The 12,947-nt window shown below is 37.1% G+C and overlaps 2 protein-coding genes across 6 annotated transcripts; both read right to left on the bottom strand.

Moving 5' to 3' along the window:
- Positions 1-645: 645 nt before the first annotated feature.
- On the bottom strand, positions 646-6,735 carry LOC7495112 (biotin--protein ligase 2). Its single transcript, XM_002300974.4, has 10 exons — positions 6,329-6,735; positions 5,960-6,242; positions 5,814-5,875; positions 5,586-5,734; positions 5,078-5,198; positions 4,745-4,900; positions 3,420-3,465; positions 2,327-2,393; positions 1,934-2,010; positions 646-1,022 (listed from the first exon to the last, which is right to left on the bottom strand). Exons 1-10 carry the CDS (start codon positions 6,495-6,497, stop codon positions 980-982), a joined length of 1,173 nt encoding a protein of 390 aa, XP_002301010.3. The 5' UTR covers positions 6,498-6,735; the 3' UTR covers positions 646-979.
- Positions 6,736-7,553: 818 nt separating this feature from the next.
- Positions 7,554-12,155, bottom strand: LOC7463176 (serine/threonine-protein kinase MPS1). 5 transcript variants are annotated; one of them, XM_024594696.2, is made up of 7 exons: positions 11,721-12,155; positions 11,272-11,403; positions 11,014-11,193; positions 9,824-10,857; positions 9,349-9,549; positions 8,671-8,832; positions 7,554-8,416 (listed from the first exon to the last, which is right to left on the bottom strand). In XM_024594696.2, exons 1-7 carry the CDS (start codon positions 11,905-11,907, stop codon positions 7,847-7,849), a joined length of 2,466 nt encoding a protein of 821 aa, XP_024450464.2. In that variant the 5' UTR covers positions 11,908-12,155; the 3' UTR covers positions 7,554-7,846. The 5 variants fall into 5 exon arrangements, with proteins under 5 accessions (XP_024450464.2, XP_024450461.2, XP_024450463.2 ...); XM_024594693.2 differs by having other exon boundaries at positions 11,014-11,403; XM_024594695.2 differs by having other exon boundaries at positions 9,824-10,788; positions 11,014-11,403.
- Between the last annotated feature and the right edge of the window lie 792 nt (positions 12,156-12,947).

The following is a 12,947-nucleotide window of genomic DNA, read 5'->3' as shown; positions in this document are numbered from 1 at the left end:
TGCTCTTTTGCAGCCTTTTGAAGAAGACTACACCTCAACATAAATCCATATTGACACACAGCAATGAAGACAATGTCTGCCACATGGACCCCGATAACGGGTTACGGCCGCCCCAATAATACATATCAAGTTTGAAAATTTTGTTTTATGCAGAAGCTGGTGTTTAAGGGGGTGGAGGGTCCTTTTCTTTTCCTTCCCAAAATAAAATGCAGAGAGAGAAAAGGGCGGAGAATAACACAGATTCCCCTCAATCATAGGGCGTACCAGTGTCTGAGGTTTAGACTGCACACCAGTCAAGGTATGTCCTGATGAGTGATCATCGGCCTGGAAGAAAAATCTTTGCCCTGCATGTTTTCAACAAATCAAGAGTGATAAATAAAGTAGAAAAACAATGACAGCCATATTAGTCTGACACCTGGTTGATAATGGGTGGAAGGATCCAGCTAACAAAACTAAAGCAAACACATCTTTCAATATGGCCTTTTGAACAAAGAATATAATCAAAGAACCACAAGACCAAATCAATTATGGATTAATTTGTTCTTTGGTATCGTTCCACAGCTGGCACAAAAGTGACCAAATTTCTAACAAATGATTGATTATTGCTAGAGATCTACATCTGCTCTCCGCAAAGTAACAAACAGCTTAAAAAAGTATGTGATCTCGGTTTGCAAATGTACAATACGCTGTACAATGTTCGTAATTTAGATGACCTGACCTTAATTATATATATTGGGTGAAGGAATCTGACCTAATTCATAAGTAAATAAAGATTTGCACTTGCAAGGAAAAAAAAAACTAAAGAAAGACCTGTGTAAGTTTTGTCAATATCTCATTTAAACAAAGCAACTTGAAGATAAATATGGGCAGAGTGATTTAATTAAACGAAAATAAGAAATACAGTTCGTAAAACATCTCCACTTGCGCAGCTGTTCCAACATGACTTTTGCCTCCAGTGGAAGATGCTAGGGAATCTTCTTTATTCAAGTTTTCTTCTGACTAGTCCTTTGAAGAAGTCAAAACTGTAGCCAATGAGAACAAACAACTGTGATTACTTATCTCAGGAGGATAATGAGGAAAGTTCTCTGTATGGAACCAAATCATCTGAATGTAAAACTATACGATACCAATCTCAGCATATTTCAGTGAAAAGCAAGTAGATAATAGCAGATAGTAACACTTAGTAGCACAGGGGTTTCTAACTGTTTTTTATTTGATGAAAGGAAAATTTAGAAACACGGAAAGTTGTTAACGGCCCATTAAAACACGAACCAAGCCAAGGGCTCGAGACATCTGGGTTGAGAAAAGTTACATAGAGGACACTATGCACATGGGTCCATGTAATCCTTGTATTAGAAAATAGGATACATCAACACATCATTTCCTCGTACAGCTACCTAAAGACATGGTAAAAGTGGTTTTGATATGCTGATGACTGGAAAGTAATGAGAAAGCTAACGATGAGGCTGCAGCCACAAACGTTTCGTCCATAGTGCCAAAGGCACCCTAAATCTTATTGGAGGAGAAATAAGGAGGCAAATATTCACACATGCACACATACCCTTTTATCTCTCTCTTTTTACCACACGAACTTGAATGAAAGAAACATAAGCTTGTTGCGAAATTGAACTTAATAGCCTTAACTAGAGAGCAAACTTGAAGAAATGAAATCATCGGATATCTAAAAATCTTCACAGACCTAGCACTATGTTTGCTTATCACATTGCCTCTTGGAATTTTATACAGCTCCTCAGTCAATTGTAGAAAACTTCAAAGCAAAGAAGGACTTATGCACGATGATTTTGTTGAATAAGTACTACTCATGCACAACCCAGCAACACACAAACTCATAAATTCTCTTCAAATTCAACTTGGAACAAGTGTAGAATATCCTAAACAACAATATATATCTGGAAAGGTAAAGCCAATCTACCTATTGCCATCAGGATGAAGTTCACACATTTGATTGTCTTCACCGATAGCTAGCAAATAACCCGAGGATGTCAAACCCTGTAAATAAAACAATCAGCTAAATCTTAGGCTCTGGCACAAGGAACATGACACTTCCACTTATTTAGCACCATTGCAAAATGCAATGGCACCTTATTTTGCGGAATATCATATAACAGGTTTGTCATATCAAGAGGCTTAAGTAACTAATTTTTTCCAAACTTCAACATTGAAACTGAAATTACAAAATCAAATATGGATCTTCAGTTTGTAATGTGTAACAGAATAAAACTGTTCCTCAGATCTCCATAGGAGAAAAGAGTGGATTCAAATTGCAAGGTAGCATGCTATCTAGGAACCATATCAATGGTCATACCTGAATGGTGACCACGTTCTCCACTACTTGGTTCTCGTTCTTCTCCTGGATGATAACTCTCTGCCCACTACATGAACATCTCAAAACAAAATCATAACTATACATGCAAAAGATGACAAATGTATTGCAGATTATGATAATTGAATTCAAGAGTTTAGTACAGGATAAAGAACATAACTATGGTCCAAGATAACAGAGATAGCCTCTGAAGTTCCAATTATAGAAGCATATGAAAAAAAATTAAAATTTTGCAAATTAGTGAAAGGTGTTCCCAGAAAACAAATCGCTGAAACATGCTTGTCTAAACAGTTTAAACATGTCAGATCAGCTGTCTTATAGCACAGAAAGTTGAGCAGTTATCTAGCTCAATATGAGGAATTTTTAAAGCAGAGCGAATAGAAATCTGGTGATGTGTAAAAAGTAAAAACCAAAAAAAAAAACGAATTGGGAATCAAAACACGTGAGAATATTGAGTAGGGGATGAGAAAATCGTTGACAGAAAGATTTGTGGAAATTAACCAGGTACACTTGTACGGTCAACACATCCAAAGGCCAATGATAATGTGAGCAGCTGAAACAGGGACATTACTGAGAAGATAACAGATGATTCATTGGTTTGAACACCACATCATCCTAGCTGAAGCAAAGTGTGTGAAACCATATTCTTTTTCCATATGGCAACTAGAATGTGATTTTTTTCCCTTTTAATTTCAGTCAAATTGTTTTCAGGTTGCCAAGCACCATTCTCAGGTGCAAGGAATTCATTAAAAAAGTAATCTAAAACTTCTATGGACCTCAATACATTTCATGGCAATAGAAATAACAGGAGATGATGGACCTCCTTTGCTATGTATCTTGAAGATTATCTCCTTCAAAACTTGTATGGACATAAAATTTCAGAGGAAGTGATGAAATGAGAAACCGATAAAACATCTTTGATTTGAATGAACATCTACCTTAACCAATTATAAACATTTCCAGTGCCCCTTACATTAGATAAAGTAAACAATCACACCCAGAAAAGGAAATCATTAACATAACAAAGAGGGAATCATGTTAAAACGCTGGAGAGTGATAAAAAAGCATGTCTTACCTGTGTAGCCATGTTTTATAGTAAAGCTCCTCAAGAGTTTGAAATCCTGGATGACATGCCAAAAGAAAAAAAAAACACAGAAAGAATGAACGTGGCATTATTGTTATTATTATTATCATAAGTAATACAATTAGTTTGACAAGAGAAATGAAAAAAGTCACTAGAAACAAACTGCTATTTCTAAAGAATTTTCTGATGCAGCTATGAAAAGAGAGAAGGAAACAACATCAACACAATTAGTAACTTGTAACAAGTCATTGGAATTTATGTTTTTGAGAACTAACCGAACAAAAAACTTAACCTTAGAGTGTATCTAGCCCTTCCATATATGATTAACCAGGGACAAATGAGTAGAGTCTGGGGATCCAAAAAAAAAAGCCATCAAATCTTCACCCTTTTGCTATCAAACTTCACCATTCATGTTAATAAACCATATAAATTCAATCCATTATCCTACCATTCTAAAATCCCTCGAGCTGATTCAAGCAGAACTACATGAAGCAGTTGGTTAAGAATTAGCATGTGCATTCCGTGACTGGTTGAAAAGTATCAAATCAGCACCCTCAATCTATCTTAGAGAACTTAATAAGAATAGCTCATTGCAATGCTTTCTGATTTCTGAATAAAGCCAATTCCAGCTGGTGCTTTACCAGGCTAGGGGACAACAAACAAATATCTGGAAGAAATTTGAAGCAAACCCCTAAATCCCACAATATGTAAGTAATACAAGAATTAAAAGCAGCAAAAACCAAGCACACTAGTCTGCAAGTATCCAAGGGGAAGAATAAAAAAGATAACCATAGAGCTAAAATAAAAATCTATTCCACAAATGCAATGGGAGGGAGGGGATGAAGCCATGAAGCTATAAATAAATCTCAAAAACAATCATTTGAGCTTCTGTAACGAAGTTCTATCTCCTCAAAAGTTTGACTAACAGATATTAAAATTTCCAGGATAGCTTCTTCTTTTTTTCATCCTATATCCAATAATCCTTAAATTTAAGTTACCAAGGTGTTGTTTCTCTTCCTTTTATGATGTTACGTGGCAAGCATACCTTCAAGAAACAACTGGAATAATCATGCATAGACATACATGCCTTTTAACCTAGCAGGATTTCTAAGGAAACATTTCAAGTATGGGCCCTTATCAAATGAATTTATCTGGAAATAAACTCAGTTAATTGCTACAAGAAAATGATAGCTTCAACTTTCGACATGATAAAACCAAAGAAGGTTGGCATGTCTGGATGACATTTCTACAGAATGATTGATAAATGAGATGACATATTGATGATGGATATGACTTTTCAAAAAGTATTGGCTCACCTCCATTTATGAAAAGATCATAAAAATTTTCAAATTTATTTAGAAAGGCTGCAACAATATCTTCTCTTCTTAATGTGCATGCAGCAGCAGACAATTCTCTTAAGACTGCATTCAAGCATGTTGTTGGTTTCTCATTATCGACATTCAAGCCTATACCTGCAAGATTGTGATACTATATTATTTGTATCATACATGCAAACTTAGAACCAACCTTCTCTATGATTTGGATTATAGAGAACAAGTGATAAAGAATAAACAAAGTAGCCAGTTAGCAATATGGAAGTGTGAACATCAGAAAACAATTGCAGATCACAGAAAAAGAATTATATTTACCGGTACTGACATTGAACTTCTTTGATTTATATGTTGAGGTGGAGAGAATGCCTCCAACTTTAAGACCATTCAAATAAAGATCATTTGGCCATTTGATTCTAACATCAATACGCGGTAAGCCCTGAAATAAATCATATACTCCCAAATGAGTGAATCAAACCTCAAACTCACATACTGGCTGGCTGAAAAATTGCAATAAAACAATCATGCATGGCATTGATGGGTAAAGCAGCCACAAGCCACCTTTCAATCCGACACTATCAGGTGAAAATTCTTAAAAAACTTATGTTTTTCACACACCAACGTAATGAGTTACTAGCACTTCGTTCTCTAAGATCACATACTCTGAATGCAACTTGACTAATTTACTTGTTTAAGTCATTATGTTCTCTTGTCAAGTAAACATCACCAAGTAAGCGATATTTAGTTATCAAATAAGAAAGAGCAAGGTTATAACTAGTTAATGACTGGCAACACCCTTCAATTAAGAAGGGAAAAAAAAACCAACATTTTTGTCGCAAACATCCTTTATTGCCTCTGTAACAGCAAGAGACACTACATATTGCAACAAAGGCACAACTCGTCCATCCTCCATTTGAATGGTAAATGAAAACATCAGGCAACCTGCTGGAGATTCCCATACATTCTTTGATCGACCTGCACAATCAAACATACAAAGTTATAACTATTGATCATTGGAAATCCGAAATCACAGCACGAAATTTATATCACAAACCTCGCCCTTTATATTGAACATCAGCAACGCAAACAGTACCAATTGGAAGCTCACCAAAATTACTGTCAAAAAGAAGAAGAAAATTAAGCATCTGAATTTATTATACACACGAAAAAAATCGGAAAATTGAAATTGGAGATTCTTACTTGGAAACAACATCATGAGTTGAAGGCAATATCGGCGACCAGATGAGTAATCTACCGAATTGATTAGTTGAAAGAGAATTCATAAACCGTTCAATACAGAAAGACTCTTCGTCTTGCCGCTGCTGCTTATTAATAATCTCCGAGTGCAAGAGAGTAGAGACTTGCACATTATCAGGCAGTTTAAGAGTGTTATTATTCATTAATGATTTAGCAATTTCATTCTCTGCAGATGATTTTCCGCATAATACCAGCTTACAAGGCGTGCTGCTGCTGCTATCCATTGCTGAACCAAAACAACAGCAGCAGCAACAAATCAAGATTTAAAAGCATTTCCAGTTGTCAAGAAAGGTAAAGGCATCTGACACGTACCTGTAGCGGCTGCAACTGATCGAGATAGAGTGAATGGGCTTTTCTGGCTTGTAGGAGCAATGAAGTTATGTAGAGAGCGGAGCGAGAGAGAAGATTGTGGAGAGAGAAAACGCAGGTGAGGAAGCGTGAATGAAGCGCGAGAGAAGCGCGAGAGAAGTTTTTCTGGCATTAGCTAGATTCCGCTCCCTTGGGGTCCAATTCAAGTCGTAAAAAACCTCTTTCTCTACGGAGTTAGAAGTTTAGTTTGCGGAGAACACAACACGTGTTATAGGAACAGCAGGTGCTTAAAGTTTGTTGTCACTGACGTTTTGGAGCCGTTGGATTATAAAAGCGATACGTTATTCGCAGAAGGAACGGCGGAGAGGTATTTTATGACAAAAGAAATTACATAGCCCAATATTTTAGGGCATTTTTTGCGAATGTGAAAATTGGAGGAACGGAAGGGAAGGTGAGACTAAATATTTAAATTTAAAATAATACTGGAATCGTCTACACTCTCCAGTCTAAAATATTTACAATTCTACTCGACTACCAGATACAAGCGCGGCTAGTTCTTCCATCTATTATTTTTTCTTTCAAAAAAATGAGTGAATAATTGTGTTTGTGTATGATCTTCAGAAATCAGACTGGAAGTTGCATCGCTGTCTCTCTCCCTGCTTGAGAAGGATAAGCGAAAGTCTGTTGCGCCTTCTATTCGTTTGATGGTTAGACCCTACCTTTGTAGAAATTTGCAAAATGAGATGGTAATTACTCTGTCATTCGTTTGATACGATTTGCCCTCGTCAACTTCCTTAATGGAAGCATTCAGTTAATACAGTCATAGGAGGTAATCAATCATGGAGCTCACAACCGGCTTCGTTCCTTTTCTACTGCCTTCCATAATCAATCAATAGTAGGACGCAAAAATTCACCGGCACAAGGGAACCCCGGCAAACCCGTACAAATTGCTCACGCCACTATAGTTTGGAAAAAAACAAAATCGTAGGAGCAGGCAGTTTTTCTTCTCACATCGAGTATGATATAAGTACCCTACCATTCCAGGAACTCGCATTTGCATGAGCCAAAGTATTCTAAACAATACCTGTGAGGAAAAAAAAATCATTTTCGGTAAAAATCCTGAAGTTACCACACAGGAGTTAATTTAGGTTTTCCGCCACCAGGGGTTGTTTTTGTTATTTTTATTATTATTTATCGTTACTTGCTTCCCTAGACAATGTGCTGAAAATTTTCTCAGAAGATCCATGACAAATAGCTATTACAGTTAAGTAGAAAATCATGTCAGTACTGTGCTATCTTACATAGAAGTTGCGCAAAGCAAGTGAAAGATTACACATCCTTTGTCGCGCTGCGCGCTTTCAAAAAGGAGATGCATACAAGTAAAGAATTGGAGTTCAATTCTTCTGTTTGAAGGCATAATTAAACAACAGGGATGTGTACACCTTACAGTGGACGGACAAGATTTCTCATATTCCCAAACGAGAAGAAGACCTTCCCAGAGTTGACTACCTGAAACCATTCCTATCCTCTCTCTAACTTTGCTAAACACTCCCGGAGCTGAAAACAAAGCTTAGACATCTGCGAGAGCAACTTACATTGTTGGTCTCGCGATGTTGATGACTCAGGTGTGAGAGTACCTGGGTTAAGCAATTGTTGGAGCTCACGGCATAGCACAGAAGCTTCTTGGTCACCGCTACAAGTTTCTGAGACAAGTTGAAGCAGTTTACAACCTTGTTTCTGAGATACTGATGGTTGAGTTGGTACTGGTGGAACAAGAAAAGGGTGTTGAAGTAATTGAGGGATTCTCCACCTCTCGTTCCGGTCCCAAGCCAAGCATTTTTTCATAAGATCAAGAAGCCATGGGTTGGAAACTGGCTCATAAGTTATCTCATGGTTTGGATCTGTTATAACTTTGAACTTGGCCCAAAAAGTCTTGAACTCAGAAAAGGGGGTTCTTCCATACACCATTTGGTAAAGGATACAGCCAAGGGACCAAATATCTGATGGTCGACCACACTTTATGGTGTTTCCATTCGCATCACTCTCATTGCACATGAATGCCTCTGGAGACATGTAGCTCAGGGTACCTACCTGCAGAAACAGAATATGAACCACTAAGCAAAATAATACTAACTAAAGAACCTCTTAAATAAGCTAAATTGACAATTAAGCAATCCTCTTCATCCAAAAATACACAGAACAAAAGAAGGGCGTGTTCTTAGTGGCAACATGTGGTCAATCAACAGAAGGGCACATACAAGGTGGAATCTGCATTCTGATGCAATCATACTTCTAAATCTAATAATAGTTTGGAAAACCAAATACAAGGAATAAGTAAAGTCTACCTGTGAATCCCTTTGAATATTAGTGGTATCACTCATTATGGCTTTGGCGATACCAAAATCAATCAACTTCAGAGAACCTTTGACAAGAAGAAAATTTGCTGGCTTCAGGTCAGAGTGTACAATACGTTCCTCATGAATGGTATTGACAGCTTGAAGTATTTGCTGCAAAATATTTGAACAAAACAATGTTAATCTGCACTGCCATTCAAATAACAATGAATAAAACAAAAAAATATGCCTTAGACCAACAAATTCTGTGTGTTTTCAAGATGATGTAAATTTGCTATTTGTTAGTATCATATGAAGACAATGTTGCATTGCTCATATAAACAAGTGTGTTTCCTCATCCATGCCAAATCCCCTTCCATACAAACTATGAGAGAGATTGAAAATGGAAAATGAAAAAATGTCAATAATCAACATCATGCCACATTAGAAACTTATCCACCCCGTGATGCAGACAAAGTCCCAATAATGAAAACAGGAGCATGATTACAGTGCTTCCTTTAAACAAAGACAAAATGCTCCCCACTGTTCAAAATGACTTCATTCTAGCATTAAAAACTGACATCTGAATTAGTAGCTATAGCTATCAATCTGTAATATTAGAAATAGCTATAGAGTGTTAATATAAATTAAACTGCAACTATGATGCAAGGCCAGGTGAAGCCCGAGGACCTGCCAGTAAAATCTAAGCCAATTCTCATCTATCGTCTGGTTGGAGCTATCCATCTCCTTCCATTTCTGGGCCAGCATGTGAGCCAAATCAATTTCCCCGTATTCAAGGACCATGTATATGCACCCATCATCCTTAACTCTTCCATCTTTATTACTTATGGAGCTACTCATGACTTCATGGAGCAAAGCTTTATCTGTCACCTAATTCCAAAAGAGAGTGTTAGAGATCTAGTAGATGAATAAATCAAGAATAGATGTCAAGCCTTTAAGATATGGATTCTGATGAGAAGAAAAAAGAACATCAATATAAAAGACCTATTCTTCTGGCACAGAAGATTTATCGTCTTCTATAATGTTATCTCGAAGCACATATGTACAACCACAAGGTATAGAGTTTGAGTAAATTGCAAACATGATTGCCCCAGTTAAATCATATCATTTAGAGCATGATTCTTTTAAGGATGCAAGTGAGTACCTCATAATCTATTAACTGTATAATGTTGTTCTTCCCCTTTAATTTGTTTAGATATAGAATTTCCTGGCAAAAACCATATGCAGTTCCATAATCACGACCCTTGAGCTTGATTTTCTTGAGTGCATAGATTGTACAGTCTGAGGAAATGACTTTGTGAACCTCACTACTTCCTCCACTTCCTATCTTACCAAGCCTTTGATAGAGCTTCCCATTAACTTTAAAGAACAAATCTGGATCATAACTCCTTTTCCGAGGTACTGATGTGCCTTTACTGCTTGCAACCTTTTCTTTGTTTTCTGGTTTAGATGGCTCCAACTTCACATTTGAAGATGGGTTTCTGGACATTGGACGCTGAGATTGGACATCAGTACCTTCATCTGCGGGTCCTCTCTCCTTAGCGGGCTTATCAACAAGAGAAGGATTGTTTGCAATGTCATGTGCCTCAGGCATGCTTCCCTTTTGCTCCTTAGGCAGGTCAAGCTCCTTAAATTGGGAATGAATAGCAGAGGTAGAAGGCTGGGTTGCAGTGGCTCTCAGGTCAATTAGCATAGCACTTGTGTCCTTCAATAAAGGATGTGACAGCTGCTCCAAATTCCTTGGAGTTACATGCTGAGAATTTGCATTAGAATCCCTCAAAGGTTCGACAGCAGCTTGAGAACCATTCTCTGTATGTAGACGAGAGCAATAAGTCGTTGAGTTAAGCATGGGTGCCGAAGTAGAATGAACAGATGTTGTGGTAGCACAAGATGGACCAACAACAGATGATTGAGTAGCTGGTTGGTTTAAGAAGTTCCTCAATTGATGCAACTGATCCTGAACAACCATTGCTCTCTTTGCCAGTGATGTTACAGCTCCATCAGATCTCGAAGTGACATCTGATTCCATGTTATGAAAGTTCTGCTGCTTCGTTTCATCATTAATCACATTTGACACCTCTACTTGATTGCTCACATCCCATTCCATTTCTGTCAATGCAAGTGAACCCATATGAGAAGACAAGTTCTCCAATCCAGTGGCCATTCCATCATCGGCCCCTGCAAGTTAGAAGATAACAGTACATATATATATGTCCAGAGTACAAAACTTAAAAGCTTTTGCCACGGCATCTTAGATTAGATGACAAACAACAAGTAATCCAACAAAACCAACTTTCAAACGATCACTCAAAAAAGCAAGGAGCAGTATATTACCCTGGGAAGTGGCCTTGTTCACTGTCAAAAACTGGACTTTTCTCTTACCCTCAACAAGTTGAGATTCTACACATGTCAGGGGCACCTGATTATCCTCTTTAGTAGCAATAACAGATTCTGGTTGCTCTCTCTGTCCATCAAACGGATTGAAACTCTCATCAAACGTCTTTGTAATGGTTCCTGGAAACGGAGATGCATCTTCATGAGTTTCCCTAATAACAGCAACTGGATTCTTTGTTTGCAAAATTGAATCTTTACTTAGAGGAACAACATCTTGAGACTTCTTCGTCCCTGTAGTAGGATCCACATTTGAAGCTACGGTTCTCGATGCTTCACGCTGTGGAATCAACGTACGCCTAGGCTTTATACTATTATTCGTTTGCATTATACCTAAAACGAGCATGCCAAACACTTAGAACTTCGACATATATTACAATTTAACTGTCAAAAAGTGATAATTAAAGTATTCTGGTCACAAATTAAAAACAAAATCTTCGAACTTGACTTCAAGATGAAGAAGTTGATTCCAAATTAATTAACACAATCGTGAACATAGTAATCAGCATTCCTGGATTAAGCCTTAATTTCATTTTATAGTAAATAGCAATAGATAAATAAATGAATGAATGTGCCAAATTGTAAACCCTAATTTTCAGAACTTCTTAGTAAAAGCGAGATCTAGAGAGATCGAAAGTACAAAAAGTTACAGATAGGGGTGGTGGTACCGAGGGGGCGGTGGCGCTTGAAGGCGGCTTGGACATGCCGGAGAAAGTCCGGGGGGGAGGAAGAGAACGAGGACGAAGATGAAGTCGTGTCGGCGGCGTTGGTGACCGGACGAACGAGATTTTTTGGCGGAGGTAGAGATGGGAGAGGAAGGTTAGCCTCCCTGTCCATGACCGGATCTCAACGGCATTTCCGTCAAGGAGAGGATCAGTTTGGGGAGGAGAAGACAAAAACGAAGATACTTATCTGGAGGGGAGATATTTTAATTAGAAGGAATTAGGTTAGGGCATGCGTGCTGTCCATGAGTATGAGGAGGAAGCATCGGAATTTTTGAGTGCCCTGTGTTTGTGTCACATTGAGAAAGTGGAACAGCACTCCATCCGCTGTTCTAGCCAAAGCTAACTGAGCAAGAGAGAGAGCAGCGTTAAAGTTTTGAAATGTCTTGTTGGCGCCCTTGAATCTTGGTTGTTTGCTGTATTTGGGCCTTTATTGGGCCTTTTCTTTTTTCAGCTCTAAACCATTTAATATTGAGTAAATTATAAATTAGTACATGTAATTTTGCAAAATGAATTAAATAGTTATTTTAGTTTTAAAAAATAATTAATTGGTCTTCTATTTTAAAATATAGTTATAATTAGTTTTATCACTCACGGGTAAAATTTCAAATTAATTTTGAATGTAATGGAAAATTGTGTTAGTGATGTACATACATTTTAAAATATAATGTTTTTTTTTAATTAAAAACGTAAACATTTTGGTTTTGCATATATGCTGTTTATGTTAGAACTTAGAAGAATGAGTTAATATTATGTTAGAAGAATTAGTTTTAAAAAATAATTAATTAGTCTTCTAACTCTATACATGCTTGTTTCTTTTCAGGAGTGGATGATGGGTCATCCACTTATTTTTTCTTTTTTAAAAAAAAAAAACAATTTGGGTGGCAAGTCACTGCTAGGTTATTGCCCATAAAACCAGGGGATCGGGGGTTAGCTTGAAAAATCATTTTTTCATCTATTTTCACATGAAAACACAATGACTCATTAATCCAAAAACATTGTGAAATCAATCTAAAAAGTAAATATAAACTAAATTAAAAAGATTTAAATGAACATTAATTTACCCTTTCAACCATGTTTATAGGGGAAAAATCATCATTATTTATTGTCCTCGTCAAATTGAATCACTTGACACCAAGATCAGTCATTTTAATC

Source organism: Populus trichocarpa, chromosome 2 (genome assembly GCF_000002775.5).
Source record: "Populus trichocarpa isolate Nisqually-1 chromosome 2, P.trichocarpa_v4.1, whole genome shotgun sequence".
NCBI lineage: Eukaryota > Viridiplantae > Streptophyta > Magnoliopsida > Malpighiales > Salicaceae > Populus > Populus trichocarpa.
The sequence above is the reverse complement of the archived record's forward strand: the minus strand, read 5'-3'. Positions and strand labels throughout refer to the sequence as shown.

What these genes read in the sequence shown, in the direction of transcription:
- LOC7495112 (XM_002300974.4), bottom strand. Translation starts at nt 6,497, where the DNA reads ATGCCAGAAAAACTTCTCTCGCGCTTCTCTCGCGCTTCATTCACGCTT. An exon ending in TGTTCAATATAAAGGGCGAG is followed by an intron (nt 5,735 to 5,813) that starts GTTTGTGATATA and finishes TTGATTGTGCAG; the next exon opens with GTCGATCAAAGAATGTATGG. An exon ending in AGGATGTTTGCGACAAAAAT is followed by an intron (nt 5,199 to 5,585) that starts GTTGGTTTTTTT and finishes GATTTATTTCAG; the next exon opens with GGCTTACCGCGTATTGATGT.
- LOC7463176 (XM_024594693.2), bottom strand. Translation starts at nt 11,907, where the DNA reads ATGGACAGGGAGGCTAACCTTCCTCTCCCATCTCTACCTCCGCCAAAA. An exon ending in GGCTTAGATTTTACTGGCAG is followed by an intron (nt 8,833 to 9,348) that starts GTCCTCGGGCTT and finishes AATATTTTGCAG; the next exon opens with CAAATACTTCAAGCTGTCAA. An exon ending in ATATTCAAAGGGATTCACAG is followed by an intron (nt 8,417 to 8,670) that starts GTAGACTTTACT and finishes CTGTTTCTGCAG; the next exon opens with GTAGGTACCCTGAGCTACAT.